The 15,424-nt window shown below is 44.7% G+C and overlaps 1 protein-coding gene across 2 annotated transcripts; it reads left to right on the forward strand.

Annotated features, from left to right (window-relative positions):
* Positions 1-2,284: 2,284 nt before the first annotated feature.
* cdh15 (cadherin 15, type 1, M-cadherin (myotubule)) lies at positions 2,285-15,182 on the forward strand. Of its 2 annotated transcripts, XM_078085119.1 has the most exons (15): positions 2,285-2,901; positions 3,285-3,537; positions 8,233-8,388; positions 8,957-9,112; positions 9,512-9,656; positions 10,277-10,458; positions 10,556-10,684; positions 10,788-10,970; positions 11,669-11,913; positions 12,000-12,136; positions 12,211-12,441; positions 12,540-12,779; positions 13,180-13,328; positions 13,405-13,596; positions 13,953-15,182. In XM_078085119.1, exons 2-15 carry the CDS (start codon positions 3,487-3,489, stop codon positions 14,151-14,153), a joined length of 2,397 nt encoding a protein of 798 aa, XP_077941245.1. In that variant the 5' UTR covers positions 2,285-2,901; positions 3,285-3,486; the 3' UTR covers positions 14,154-15,182. The 2 variants fall into 2 exon arrangements, with proteins under 2 accessions (XP_077941245.1, XP_040021731.2); XM_040165797.2 differs by lacking the exon at positions 2,285-2,901 and having other exon boundaries at positions 3,196-3,537.
* Positions 15,183-15,424: the final 242 nt, after the last annotated feature.

The following is a 15,424-nucleotide window of genomic DNA, read 5'->3' on the forward strand; positions in this document are numbered from 1 at the left end:
ACATTATGGAAAACAATTTGATTAGCTGACTCTAATGCAGATCATCATCAGGACTTGTGTGCGCTGCGGTGCTGCGTTTGGCTGCTTGGATGCTTGAGACAGTGTTGTTGTTCTGCAAGGTATTGTGCCCTCAATCCTGATGGTCATAATTTGTTCTGTTGTTCAGACTGATCTCTTATTAGACAAACCCTTGTGCCTCCGACGTTTCCTGTCTCTTCTCTGGTCTCCGGCTGAACGCTTACGTGATGTAACACTGCCCCCTGCAGAGGTGTACGCTCACAGCATTTACTGCCACCTCAAGACTGTCATTGAAAAATGCAACATTTGAAATATTATAGGATATAATAACCTGTAAGGCTTTGTTGGGACTGGAACTGACTTCCTTTCCAGGTGGCAAGAAAGCAAACCCAACTGTAACAAGAACTCGGTGTCTTGGAAAAGTGTTTTTCCATTTATTTCTAAATTTAGTTCTATAAGAAGAACACGACTTTTCAACCCAAGATATGGTAGAATTACCCACAAGGTGAAGCAACCTTAAGGAGATGTGTACTGCAAAATGTTTGCCACATTAAGCCGCTGTTAAAATAATCATCAATAATATTTAGGTATTAAAGCAGATTAGCTCCACACAATGTCTAAAAATAGTCAAATTCGAAATGGTTCCCTCTACCTGTAATTGGTTCCAGTGATTTAGTGTGAAAACCAAGTACAGGTTTCCTCTGCCCCCCTGGAACATTGTTAATTCTCTTACTCTCTCCCTGCTGAGCCCGACAGCGAGCTCGGGTTCCCTATTTCCGAACCAGTGGGGATTCGAGCCACCTGTTTGTTCAGAGTGATATTGTGTCTGGTGATCCAACGAGGGCTTGAAGAGCCCCGCAGGTCTTCTCCACTATTATCGCCTCAGTGGGACCCTGAGCCAACAGGCCTTTGAAACTTGTGAAGTAATTTCGTCTCTGGTCGGCTGGTTCTGATCGTCCTCTGTAATTGACAATATGGTGAAGTTCATGCGTTCACATTTTGAATGTCGTCTTCCTTTGCGTGTAACGAACAGGGACTTTTCTCATAAGTTCATGAGTAGTTTGAAACACCCATCAATATGCAGTCATATTGCCCGAACCATTAAATACTTTGAATTGTTGACTATCATGGCGGAGAACTCTCTCACTAACTTGATTAGGTCTTTTCTTCATGACTTGAACTGCAGTGTCATTAAATGAGCCAGTTGCATTATGGGAAAGCAAATACACCTAAACATCTAGACGACCTAGAGTTCCAGGCATTGTAGAATACCAATCTAACAAGACAACACAAAAAAATATTAAAACTAAGATAAGTAAATTAACAGAAGCAGAAGAAAAATGTACTTTGAGTATGAAAAGTAAATGTATGCATAACTCCAAGTTGTAACAAGTCATTGTTTATGTGTTTTATTTTAATACGCTACCATGTTATGCCTCTAAAATCTTAAACTGACATTTCATCTCAATCTCCTCTTCTGCTGTTTAGCTGCAGAGTGCTTCAGCTACCACATATCGTGTCCCATTACCTACGGACACTGAATAATAATGCAGAACCTGTTTGTATTAAATAAGTACAAGGGCCTCCAAAATGTGCTTAGGTGCAGTACTTGAGTGACATTCCACCACTGAAGCCGTGTTTACATGTACAACTTGTTCTGCTGCTCCCAAGTGGATGAAAAGCAATTAACTTGTATTTGATTCAAGTATGAAGCGATGGAAAGCTCAGAATATCAGACTCTCGTCTATTTGATGAGCGGATCTTTTTGAGTTGGTGTGAGTTGTTGTTTCTGCCAGCAGTGGGCAGCAGAGAGCTGCGTGTGTCTCTGTCTCTGCACACTGACTATTGTTTAAGGATTATCACTAGTTTTATTCATAATACACATACACATGAATCCATTTTATAGAAAGACTCACCTATGGGCATGTTACACCCTTTTCTGCACTGCATGTGAGCCTGCCGTGTGTGTGTGTGTGTGTGTGTGTGTGTGTGTGTGTGTGTGTGTGTGTGTGGTGATGGAAGAGAAACATCAGGGCCTTTCCTGCCAACTGGCTCTGCCTCAAATGACAGAGACAGGTGCTGTAAAATCATCCCTTTATACCAGAACACACACACTCATGGCGACGCATGCCGACACCCACTCAGCACAGTCAGCACAGTCAGCACGCCAATGCACCGCGTGATTTCCCCGCTCTACTTTGTAACGTGAGCGTTTCTAGACCGTACCTTGTGCATTCATAGCTCACAGTGTTTTGTATGTGTGGTTGATTCCTCGTTTGTTCCTAATTCCTAATGTCGGTCCTCGCCATCTGTGCGACAAGCAGAGGAGCGTTGCCGCGGTGAGACGGTCGCCAGTGTGGTTCAAAATTGTTTACTCGGTATCGACCTTTGACCTCAGGGGAAGACTTGCTGATGGGGCGTCAAAAGTAGCGCTTCGGAGATCCGACCGTCTCGTGATGCCAAACGCACCTTTCGTGCAGCTTGCTTTCCCACCTGTAAAGTAAAGCAACTGTCTCACTGTAGACACACCTCCCTGTAGTTACTACGGCGGAGTTCCACCAAAACTCCACATCCACTTTCATCTCTGCTTCGACATCACCCGTTGAGCACCATAGATCTCCATCGTCTGCTTTGACGCGAGGGTTCAAAATAGCAGGAGATCAAAGAGTTCTGGCTGAATGTTCTGAATGCGTGAGGGGACCCGACGGCGAGGTCACGACTTCCCCGCAAGAAGGATTGAAGAAGAAAGCAAGCGATGAACTTAAGGCTTTAAGCGAGATGTTGTGGAGTGCGGTGGGGGTTGTAAACAAAATGTTTCAATCGTTTCAGCAGCGATCAATGAGTCGAGAAACAGATACTTTTTAAATCCATTCATTGTTTGAAGTGAGTACAAAAAATACACATACAACGTATTTTGTTTTCAGCTTTTGTTTCTTCCCATTTTGGCTTTTCTTGATCATTGTGAGCCTGTTTCTGATTATATAACTTCTACCTTGTATGTGTTTGTATTTTATAAATTCTCTTTGCTTTCTTTCTTTTAACCTTTCTGTAAAGCACAATTGTTTTGTGAAGTGTTTTAAATGTTGTAGACAGTGTTTCTGTCTACGCCATTTAAAACACTAACAGCTGCCCTGCTTCTCTCTTCATCCCCCCCCCCTCTCTCCCCCTCTTTCTCTCAACGGCCCGTGAGTGACAGCACATGTGCTGGGGTACACGGGAGGGCTAACGCTTAAAATTCTAACCCTCTTACCCCACGGCTGTGACAGGGAGGAGCTGTGAGAGAGCAGAGGGCGAGCGAGGCAGCGAGAGGATCGAGAGAAGGAAAGACGGGGGAAGGTCTCAGGGTTTGGAGGGTTTGGCCTTTTTTTCGCCCAGTAGAGCCGCCCCGGAGCCCGGTGCGCAGTGGAGGAGCCCCCCGATCGCTCTGTGGTCAGAGGTGTGTTCCCACTGAGCTTCTGAGTGCGGAGGATGGCGGGACGCGTGCTGCTGGCGTGCGCGATGGCTGCTCTGCTTTGTCAGGTAACAACCATCTCTTCAATGAGGCTTTTGACTGAAACAAACTAAATGTGTTGATTTTGTGTGTTTTCTGTGTTTACCTCACAATCTTGTATTCGGTTCGATTTAGTTTAACCTTTGACCCGAGAGTAGAAGTTAGAGCACAGGTGCACCGTCGACTTTGTGAACGCTACGGAAATGGCCACAAGTGATGAAACATTGCCTACGCTGCTATAAAGGACTGCACTTGAGTGTCATGTTGGTTGGAGAATAACTTATAGCTGCTCCTTTCAACAAAACATCAACTGATGTTCAGCAGTAGAGGCACGAAACTGGCGTTGCAATCGGAGTCTGCGGATGATCTAAACATTTCCTCCTGGTAGGAACGAGGGTGATGAAGTGTTTAGATGAGGACTAGACTCCAGATGTGTACACAGGACTCAGGGCATCGTTAGTGGCCGCTGTCAGCGGATGGCGATATGAGATCTGAAATGGACGACAATGTAAACTGACACACCATCTACAGCACTTCCAACCACCCTCGGTCTTCTCTCTGTTTGGAGAAGTAATGGAGTGCAGATTGGGAGGGCGGGTGAGTGAGTTTGCTCCGTCTTGCTATGACGTGCTCTATAATTCATTGTATATTTGCAGATGTTTTGCAGTGGTAGATGTTGATAATTCAGATCTTCTCAATCAGGGAAGTTGTTTCAGCAAGTTTACAGCAAATTGTCAGCCTTTCATCCATTCAGGTCTTGTCTTTCATGTTTATTTTTTATGGCTGATTGAATGTGGAAAATCATGGGAACATGGGAAAAACACGAGAAAACCAGTTTGTCACCAGGAGGCCTGATCATGACATCATCCACAAAATATTTTGGTCAAATTTTCCGGTCATTAATAATTTGATTCATGACCTTTCATACACACATACTTAACTTCCGATACCTGTAAACCCTGATGGATGACCTTTACGGTCCAGAAGTCCACAGGAAGGATGCAGATATCAGAACTGTTTCCCGTCTTCAATTGCAAATTCAAATGCCAAAGATGTTACAAACCAAAGTATCTCTTTCAGTTTGTTGCACTCCTGTCCACTTATCTTTTGGTTGGACTCATGGATGCTTTCCTTCACAAGCAACAGCAGGTCAGTGGACCCACATGCTATCCCACGTCCTGGCTAATAAACAAGCTGTAGAGATTTAGAAGTTCAAGTTGGGCAACTTGTGCCCTCATGTTCAAAAGAAATAAGCATAGGTTTCCTCTGGTAGGCCCCTATTGTAAATATAACATGATGAAGTGGTCTCTAAAGTGCCCTTACAGTGGAGAAAACATGATGAAGTGCACTAATTGTTGCCCATAAATGGAGAAAAGGATAAGCAGTGCCACAGAGAGGCTGGCCCACGTGAACATTCCTCCTACATGGATCTGGTGCCCTTTTTAAATTGATCTTTCATTCGTGTTCCTCAGCCAGCGTGAGTCTGACACTTTAACGGGGGAATCTTCGTTAGTAATAGTTGCCCTTGACATTTTTCTTCATGCTGAAAGAGGACGAATTGCTACGTGCCACACAAAAGTTGTCATGTATTCAGAAACAACAGAAAAAAGTTTTTGTACCCTTTGTTGAACCAAACCAAAAAAACTGATGAATTCCACCTTTACCTGTGAGTCCGTGCATGAAATGCCCACATTTTCTTTGTATTTTTCCTGTAATTTAACGATAAACAGCTGTCCATTCAACCCAAAGACTTGAGCAGTGCAACCTGATAGCTTTCAGTTGTTCCCTTTTTATTTTCAGCGAGCTGGCGTTGTGTCGGAGTGGACCTGCTGCGTGTATGTTGTGCTGAGGAGTGAGCGTTGGCCACAGCTGTTCCCAGATGCATACGTGATGCCATTTGTCCCGCTCTGTAATCCCCCTCGTGGAAAGACGAGTGGGCCGTTCCTGAACCGTGAAATCGAGTACAAATCAAGAGTCTGTAGCAGCGGCCAGCTGCCGCTGACGTCTTGCTCGTCGGAAACAATCAGTCACAGGATTTGGACTGTGAATCACAGGTCCTGCTGGGTGTGGATACCTGCAGGATGTTTTACACTGAGTAGAGCTTCAGAGGGACCTCCAGGTCATTAAAGGTAGTCAGGAGGAGACACTCACACCTCACAAACTGGTGTTGTTTGTTAAATTTCAGGTTCGTCGTTGCCCATCGGCTCCTGTTATTATAAGAATAGATAAAAATGGCAGATTAAAAAGTACTGACTGTGATACAGAAGGCCATTTGGTGTACATCTCTTAAGTTTCAAGTTTCAAATGAGCCAGAATACTGTCGCGTAATGTCAGAATATGCTTTTGTTCTCCAAAGCCGACATCAGAGAGGCAGAATCAAGCTCCGAAAAAACCCTCAAACAGTGCTTAACGGTCCTTCTGAGAGGGCATCGCCTCCCCCAGACAAGCTGTCCATACTTCTGTGAGGGCTCGAGGTGAAAGGCCAAGCTGTAAAAGCATCTGGGAAAAGCTTCTAAAACACTTCCTTTGTGTGTGGTGTCATCGCTCAGCCTGTCAGGAAAAGGTTCCGACCGCTCATTGTTCTAATTGGCAACGTGATACCTCGGTGTTAATACACCCTGGTCTGGTATAAACATGGTAACCGTGCTGGATGCTTGTTGGAGTCATTTTTACCTCCGACTGAAGAGTCCCAACAAGTCACTGATGTTTGTGAAGAAAAAGTCAATTGACTTGTTATTTGTTATCTGGTGACTGTAACATCTTCCTCTTCTTGCTTTCATCAGAATGGTGTTAGGCTTGTTTCCAGGAGGTCAGTCTAGTATTTAGTACTAAAATATATAAAAGGTGAACTTATTTTAAATTTGGTACCATTGTTCATACCTTGTATCGTCTGTACTGATCTCCTGACTTTACCTCTAGTTTCACCAGTAGCTTGACATTCATGTATTTTACTGTAGTGACATGTTTTGCCACCATTGGGATGGATTGCTATTCCATCAGTTACAGATGCTTTTGGTGCCAAGATTTCGTGCAGTAGTTTTGAGTGAAATACAAAGTAGTAAATTCTAAACTCTTTACAAATAAACTCAAATAAATACTCTCAAATTCAGACAGTATACTCAAGTATAAATTCACATCCCTTCAAATGAATGGATTAGTCCAATGTCAATCTGCGGCCGACCGGATCACATTCATCCTAAATGTTCTACTTGGCGTCTTGGTGCACTGGAGAAGAGTTTTTAAGTTCGATGAAGTTGCGTTGAAGCTCACACTGGTCTCCAGTCTGCACCTCGCTGAGTGAGGCTTCTCAAAGTCAGAAACAGGTGCTCATGTAGCTCATGCAGCTCATGCAGGCGACAAATCAGACAAACTTAGAAAGTGCTATACTTGGAAATACAACTGGGATGCAGCTGTTATGAATGTTGAGGTTAAGTGACATTGCAGAACGCATGAGAGCTCATATGTAGATGTCTTAAGTATGGAGGTAGATGACTATGAGGACGATTTTGTGCGTCGCACTGCTGGAATGTGAGCGTAAACATCACTGTGAGAGCGGAGATGACGATGGCTATAAAGAGTTCAACTGGGAGGGGTCCAGAATATAAAGCAGTCCACGATTAGCTTGCCCTCCAGCATGGTTTGGCCGTCAGATGCCAGCCATGGCTGCCATTCCTCCCTGCAGCATGCCGGAGGATCAGCATATCACGTCCCCGTCTCCTCACGGCCTCCGAGACCAGACGGGGATCACAGGCCATTCACAAAATACTCACATATTTATCCTCCATCTATTATTTGGCCTATTTAACTCACAGAAACAAGTCGTCCTTCAAGATGTGCTTGTATTACATGTTTTTTCACAGGCACAGGCAAGTTATTAAATCTTTTTTTTTCTGCTACCATGGCGTATGCATTTGAGCTGTTAAACATATGGGAAGCTGTGCTGAATCCGGTGAATTCCCACGGAGAAGGAGGAAGCAACTTACGGAAATGTACACGCATGAGTGGGTGTTTTGTTGATGCACATGCGCATGTACTACATCAGTGTGTGTGTGTGTGTGTGTGTGTGTGTGGGTGTGAGAAAGCGTCTATGTGAGTGTGTCTGTTGAATTCCTACAGGCGAGCAGATCCGTAAGTTGATCCCAAACTCCCAGTCAGGTGCAGAGCTGAGCATAAAGAGGAATTTGTGAGTGTGAGCGGGAATGCGGGTGGGAAAGCACAGGGTCTAAATCCATAGTCGACAGCTGTTGTGTTTATGTATGTGTGTGTGTGTCTGTGTGCGTGTGTGTGTGTGTGTGTGTGTGTGTGTGTGTGTGTGTGTGTGTGTGTGTGTGTGTGTGTGTGTGAGTGTGTTTGCGGGAACATGGTCAAGACAGCAATGTGGTGGATGAGGGCTTGTAAGAGCAGCGTGGGTGTTTGTGTTTCCTCGACCTGAGCTTATTTTGCACACGGTTCAGGAGCTGACAAAGACGTTTATTAGTGAGTGAAAGCGGAAGTCGTGGCCCTGCATCCCTTATTGCCCACAGTCACATTAATTCCACATCAGAGACCGCCGCGGCGCTCCAGCTTGCATACAGCCATTCCAGCCGACCATTGGGAATGTTTAAGCGCTGAGGGAGAATAAATATAATTTGCCTTGCATGAAGGAGAATTACTCAAAACGTATACTTCATGTCCGCTCCTGTGACTTTCTGCTGTGAGTTTAGTGCTGCTCTGGTTTCCTTCAGGTGTGGATCGCTGCGGAACCACATCACAAAGAAGAAGATGTCCTTTTCCCGTGGAAGAATCAAGGCAAGGGAGTGGTCCGGGTGAAGAGGGACTGGATCATCCCTCCAATCAGAGTGCTGGAGAATAGCAGGCAGGTTCCCGAAGACCTTGTCCAGGTAAAACATGTTGAGATATGATAGATACCATATAGAGATATGATGCGGCACGTTTGTCTCCTTCTGGAATAAATGGTTCTTAACATTATGCGTTCATAGTTTGTCAAGACTATCTAGAATGTTTGCTTCCCTTATTCTGGCCAGTAAAAGATGCCTGAACCCTCATTAAGCAAATATAATGAGCCGACTAACCGCGTAGAGACAGACACACAATACTGGATCCCGATGGATCGAGCACTGTACGGCCATACGATGCTGATTAGAATTCTTAAACGCAGATGATCCCATAAGTCAGAGAGCAATGTCTTGTTTAGGCTGTCGCAGTAGAGCAGTTAATATATACATCCTACCGCAGAAGGAGACACACAGAGCCTGATGAGGAAAATGCGATGTAGGCCACATGTGAAAAAAAGTGAAAACAAGATGTGTGAAATATAGACTGTGAGTTTAAGCACGCGTGTCTCGAGGCCCTCAACTGTCAGCACACATCTGGCGTTACGACAAACGATTTACAATCCTCCACACGAGGTCGTGGCGATGACCAACTGTATCTCCTCTCTCTGTCCAGATCAAATCGGACAAGATATTTACAGGTGAGGTGATCTACAAGTTAGAGGGGCCGGGGGTGGACCAGGACCCCAAGAATCTGTTTGAGATCGATGATAAAACCGGAGTCATCAGGAGCAAGCGGCAGCTGGACCGAGAGACGCACAAAAGCTTCACGGTGAGAGAGCATTCATGCACACATTGCCGCTGTGCAGCAATAAGGCCTTACGCCTTGTTTCAGAGCACAGGTCCATGTTTTTGTTTTAAAGGGTACATCAGTGTCCCAGACGCTGGCATATAAACACAGAGGTCAGTTTCTAAGGGCCTTTATGGGCATCTTGGGAGAGACTTCAGAGAGTTTACGACCAGATGACTGGGATGCAACCTGTTGTGTTGTCCAAATATACTCCACGTTTCTTCCTGCTACATCCAGCACATGTCCAGTACAGACACTACAAATACCCAGTTGTATGTTCTCCTCAGCCGAATGCATGTTCTAAGAAACTATAATCTCATCAATTCAGTTTTTTTTACCTTTGACTTTTGTGTGTGTGTGTGTGTGTGTGTGTGTGTGTAGCTGAAAGCGTTTGCCCTGTCCCCCAGTGGAGAGAGACTAGAGAATCCTACCATCATAGAGATAGTGGTGCTGGATCAGAACGACAACAGACCCGCCTTCACCCAGAGCCAATTTGTCGGCTCTGTCCCTGAGTTCTCGGTTCCAGGTACATTTGTTTGCAAATTACCGCAATGAAAAGTTTTCTTGTCCTATGGAACGATGATGATCCAAAAAGTCATTCAATTATTCTATAACTTCCTCAAGTAGCTTTGACTAAAATATAAAAACTTTTCCTGTTTGTTTGTTTGTTCAGTTTGTTTCAGTGTGTCATTGATTCACATTATTAGTGGACAGATGATTATTACCTGATTAGATTCAGGTCACTGTTTTGGTTTTGGTCCGAGAAGCGATTGAGCATTAAGCTCAAGTGTGACTTCATGCTACCTGCAAACAAACAGCAGCCAGTTAGAGATTTCCTTCAGGAGTTTGTGCGGCTCAGACCAGAAGTAAAAGAGAGAGTCAAAGTTACATGTTACACAATAGTTACATAAGCAGCTGCTTTCCAAATTGACTTAAATGACATTAAATACATCAGTGTTATGAAGACTTTTTTTTCTGATGCCGCAATAGATTTCAGGATTAGGAAAAATACTCAAATGCCAGATGATGTGTATCAGTGGCTGCAAAGTAATCCGGTTATTGAATTCAGATTATGACATCACTCAAATAACAGCAGGTAAGAACACTATGGTTTAAGACTTTTTACCTGTTTTTTATTTTTGACAGGCACCTCGGTGATGTCAGTGTCAGCCACCGATGCAGACGATCCAATGACAGAAAATGCTTTTCTCAGCTACTCCATCATTGGTCAGGAGAGCATTCCTGCCAACGCTGTTACCAAGACCATGTTCGGTATCAACAACGAGACGGGAGCCATCCACACGAGAGATGTGGGCCTGGACCGAGAGGTGAAACCTCAGCTTAAGACCGATTCTTTGGCAGATCATTCTACAACGGCTCTATTCACGTGTTCACGTGTTTCATGTGTGGCGTGCTGTGGCGCAGGTGGTGAAAAGTTTCAGATTAAAACTGCAGGTTGCTGATATGGGGGGCATGGGACTAACGAGTGAAGCCGTGGCAATCATACACGTGTCTGACATCAACAACCACGCCCCACGGTTCACCCAGCCCGAGGTGAGTACACAATGTGATAGTTGTCATTTAAAAATAAAAATACTACTAGTGTTTAGTTGGGTGTTGAATCATTTGATCGGTGTTTTGTGCGTGGTCCGTGTAGCACCTTATGAAAGCGCTGGAGAACCGGAAGGACTTTGAGATTGGCAGGGTGAAGGTGGAAGACAGAGATGAACGGGGAGAAGGTAACTGGGAGGCCAAGTACTTCATTTCCAACGACCCCGGAGGACACTTTGCCATTAGGACGGACCCAGGCACCAACGAGGGCGTTCTGACGGTGGTGAAGGTACAGTCTGCCGACCGGCGAGAAGTGTTAGAGGGGGGAGTCTTCATTTTAATGTCCATCAAAACATTACATTTGTGTATTTTTATTTGTATCCTCACCCTGACCTCATTCACCTAATTCCCTATTTTGTCTTTAATCTGTTTTGTCATTTTTCCATGTTTTATACTGCCGACATGCAAAACACATCTGACAAACTAAGGGTTTGGCCAAAGGATGGAACACAATACAACAATTCACACAAACGACTGTAATGGTTGTGCTAATGCTACATTTTATAGATCCATTATTATGTCCTAATCATTTCAGGTTTTCTGGAAGGCACTATGCAAAATGTTAATTCAGTTGCAAGTTGTATACAGCGAAAGTCAATATTTAAGGCTGTCCACCATTAAAACCAAAAGAGAGTTTCTATATGGAAAAACTATTGACAGTCTATTCTGAAGAATAAAAATAATCCAGATACGAAGGTCAAAACGCACTCTGATATACTGTAACTGAACAACACTCTCTAGTGGTTGAGTTTTAAACTACAAATCACAGAGAGAAATGCTTTACTTTTTTTGATAAATAAATGAAATTCCAGCTTTTGTTGTACATACATATTCATAACTCATTATTTATTATTTATTATCCAACCACATTGCAGTGCATCATGTTCCTTCCACAAACAGCCTTCTGCCCTCTGTTTTTTCCCGCAGCCTTTGGATTATGAAACACAGGCCGAGCGCGTCTTGGTTCTTACAGTGCAGAATGTAAACCGCCTGAGCGACAAGGCTCCCAACCTCCCAGCGAGCAGCGCTACAGTGACTGTGGCTGTAGTGAACGAGAATGAAGCACCACTTTTCAGGGACGACCCCATACAGATCGTGGTCCCTGAGTCTGTGCTTCCTGGGACGTTACTGAGACGAAATATCGCCTTTGACCCTGAACATTTGGACCTGAGGTACGAGGCAGCCACGAAAAAAAGAGTAAAAAAAAAAAATGGACAGTTTAATGTGTCTGTAACTGTCACTCTGCTCTCTGCGGCAGGTATGAGTTTAGCAGAGATCCCGAGAGGTGGCTGGAGATCAACAGAGACACGGGAGACATTACTGCCAAGAGAAGGTTTAACATGCGATCCCCAAATGTCAGAAACAATATCTACAATGCTGTTGTCAAGGTTACAGGTCAGTTTATTTATGCTTACCACACGTGTTGTAAGGTTGAATCATATTAAATAAGATTTACTCCTCCTGTGTAGATGCTGGCGGCATGTCGACCACTGCGACAGTGGCCATCACGCTGACAGAGACCAACGACTTCCCCCCCCAGCTCCTCCCTCTGAGCGGCACTGTGTGTCGGGCCGCGGGCCGCAGGAGTCCTGGTATGGTTGTGACGGCTGTGGACGAAGACCTCCCCCCCCACGCTGCACCCTTCACCTTCAAGATTCCTGATGATCTGTCAATCAACTGGACCGTCATTCAAGTCAACGGTAAGGACAGAACAGGAGGGGGGGGGGGGGGATGAGGATGGAGTGGGCGAGGGGTCCGCACGACCCTGCTGACTCTCACAATATTGCCCTCTCTTCAGATACTCATGCGCTGCTCCAGCCGCTGGTGGAGCTGCAGGCGGGAGAGTATGTGGTCACCGTGTTCGTGTCCGACTCTGGCAGCCCGGTTCTGAGCGCGTATGCTCAGGTCAACGTCACCTTGTGCGTCTGTAACTACTTTGGGGATTGTAAGTCTGAGGTGGGGGCCGTCCTGAGCTCCAGCGTGGGGATCAACTTCATCGCTCTCGTCATCGTCATGGCCAGCATCGCACTCCTACTGTGTAAGCCTCGTTTTCAATCGTTCCGTCTTAAAAAAAGAAGAAATGTCACACACAAATGAAGCAAACGCGACCTCAAATGCTTTCCGTTGGAAATAAATGGCATTTATAGATTTGCTCTTTTGAGTTTATTTTACAAATAAGTACAAACATTTGTAATGGCGTCTGCAGGTTGAAAGACAAAACACGCTTTGGACATGCTTATTGATTTCTAGATTATGTTGCGCAATAAAAAATAGAGCTGTAACGCTGAGTTATTTGTCAGAAAAAGCAACAGAAATTATTTTTGATAATTTAGTCAAGATTACGTTTTTGTGACTCTGGACTCCAGATTAGGTTTTAAAAACTAAATGATAAAATGACAGATAACAGCACTTAATGGTTCCCCTCTGTTGGATCGCAGTACTGCTCCTCCTGGCTGTGGCGGTGACTCACTGCGGGAAACGCCACCATATCAAGAAAGGAACAGGCCTGCTAGTTGGGGAATCCGAAGATGACATTCGCGACAATGTCTTCAACTATGACGAGCAGGGCGGGGGGGAGGAGGACGAGGTAAGGCTGCACGCCACCGCTGTGTTCCCAGAGTACACGCAGAGCCGGCCTGTAGCTTCTCCCTCTCACCTTGCAGAATGCCTTCAACATCGACCTTCTGTGGAATCCCCACGATGCTCCTTCCACGCCGGGGTCCTACTACCCAGGACGTGGTGTCCCACGAGGCAAGCAGCCCCTCAGGAGGGACGCCCCGCATAACCTGCCCTCCCCCATCTACCCACGGAGGCCTCCAGCGGATCCCACTGACATCGAGGACTACATCAGTGACGTGAGCCGCTTCTACCGTCGACCTGTTTCACCCACATAGGAACTAACGTTACATGAGAGTATATATCCGTACCTAAAGTGCAAAGTGCAAATCATGAATTCACTATCAAAACCACTCGATCCCACTTAGGAGACAGGAAGTGTAACATTTTATTTTAATGCTTCATCTTGGAGCATTTTGTGGGGACTTGGACTGGAAGAAATGTGTGTGAATTTCCCATCTATAGGTCAAACTCTCCACATCGGATTTTACACATCAAAGTCTGTTTTCAGGTGTAAACTGTAAATATAAAGTTGTAATGCACATTTCTCCCTCTTTGCGATTATATCCAAAGCTTGTAATGTTTCTTCCTTCAGGGCCTCGACGCTGCAGACAACGACCCTAACGTGCCGCCGTACGACACAGCCCTGATCTACGACTATGAAGGAGAGGGCTCGCTGGCAGGCAGCTTCAGCTCCATTGCTTCAGGCAGCTCTGACGGAGACCAGGACTACGACTACCTCAACGACTGGGGACCCCGCTTCCAGAAACTGGCCAACATGTTTGACCCTCGATAAGGCGGACTGCACTCCACAGAGAGACCTGTGTGCACACGGGTCATTTCTCAGGTGGTTTTTCTGCACACATTTTGAAGACCAGGATGTGAAGTGTGCCAAAGAACGGTAAATTGCATTCGGTTTAATGTGCCACGGGTTAAAATGAGGATCATTTGGACACAACTGACAAAACGGCACGTTGGAAAGTTTTGTAGCTCGAGAAAAGTTAATGAGAAAGTAAAATTGTGAGTTGAGATGATCCGTCATGAGGGAGGAAGCTGTGCATGACGCGAGGCACAAACATGTTGAAATCGTGGTACATGTGTGGTTACACTTGCTCAGTAATGATGCACAAACCTGAGGTATAAAAATAATGCATTTCTTTTTTACTTTACTGCTTTTTGTAAGAAATTAAATTTGATATTCATTTTTGTTTGTTTATTTTTCCTCCATTCCTGCATCTGTTAATCTTTTTGGAAAAAAAATGTTTGCAACTAAACAAATTGTACCAAACAATATTCTAAGTCAAATTGATTGGGGGTGTAGGCTTTGAATTAGTTTACAGTTATTGTATGTAAATCTTTCATTTTGTGTGTGTATTGTTGTGATCCTCCGCCAGGTTTTGAACGTAATTCATTCCTAGAAATAGATTCAGTGCAATCTTCCACATTTGCTTATGTTGGAGCTTTACAAAAAACATTTTTAAAAATGTTCAAGCATCTCCTTCATTGATCTTCAACCTTTAAAATAAAGGTAAATAAATAATGCATAACAACAAAGCAAAAACAGGACAGAAAATGGGGAAATATCCCGTCTGCGTAGTCCGGTGCCTGATCAGCTTTGAGATGTTTCCGCAGCTTGAAGTCCACCTGTGGGGGAGTCAACTGAGTGGACAGGAATTGAAAGAAGCACACACCTGTCTGTCCAAGGTCTCACAGCAAAGACTTCACCAGAGCAGAAAAAATAGAGGGTGAAGCAACAGCTTGCAGAGCTCCGGGACACAGTTTTGTTGAAACGCACTTTCTCCTACAATAAACGTTGCCAGAAGCACAGTGGCCTTCATGATTTCTAGAATAAGTTTAACAACCACAACTCTTGCAAACTCTCCAAACTGGGCCATTTAGGGCAGAGGACAACAATCAGAGAAGTGACCAAGATAAGGTCCCTCCGGCTGAGACAAGAGATTTCTTTCAGCAGGACGGATGTCACTGCAACACTCTGCCGATCTGGCCTGCTAGGATTTCCTTTTTTTTTTTACTTTGTGTGTCTTTGCGTTTGAAAGAAACAAAGCC

The sequence above is a fragment of the Gasterosteus aculeatus genome, chromosome 12 (genome assembly GCF_964276395.1).
Source record: "Gasterosteus aculeatus chromosome 12, fGasAcu3.hap1.1, whole genome shotgun sequence".
NCBI lineage: Eukaryota > Metazoa > Chordata > Actinopteri > Perciformes > Gasterosteidae > Gasterosteus > Gasterosteus aculeatus.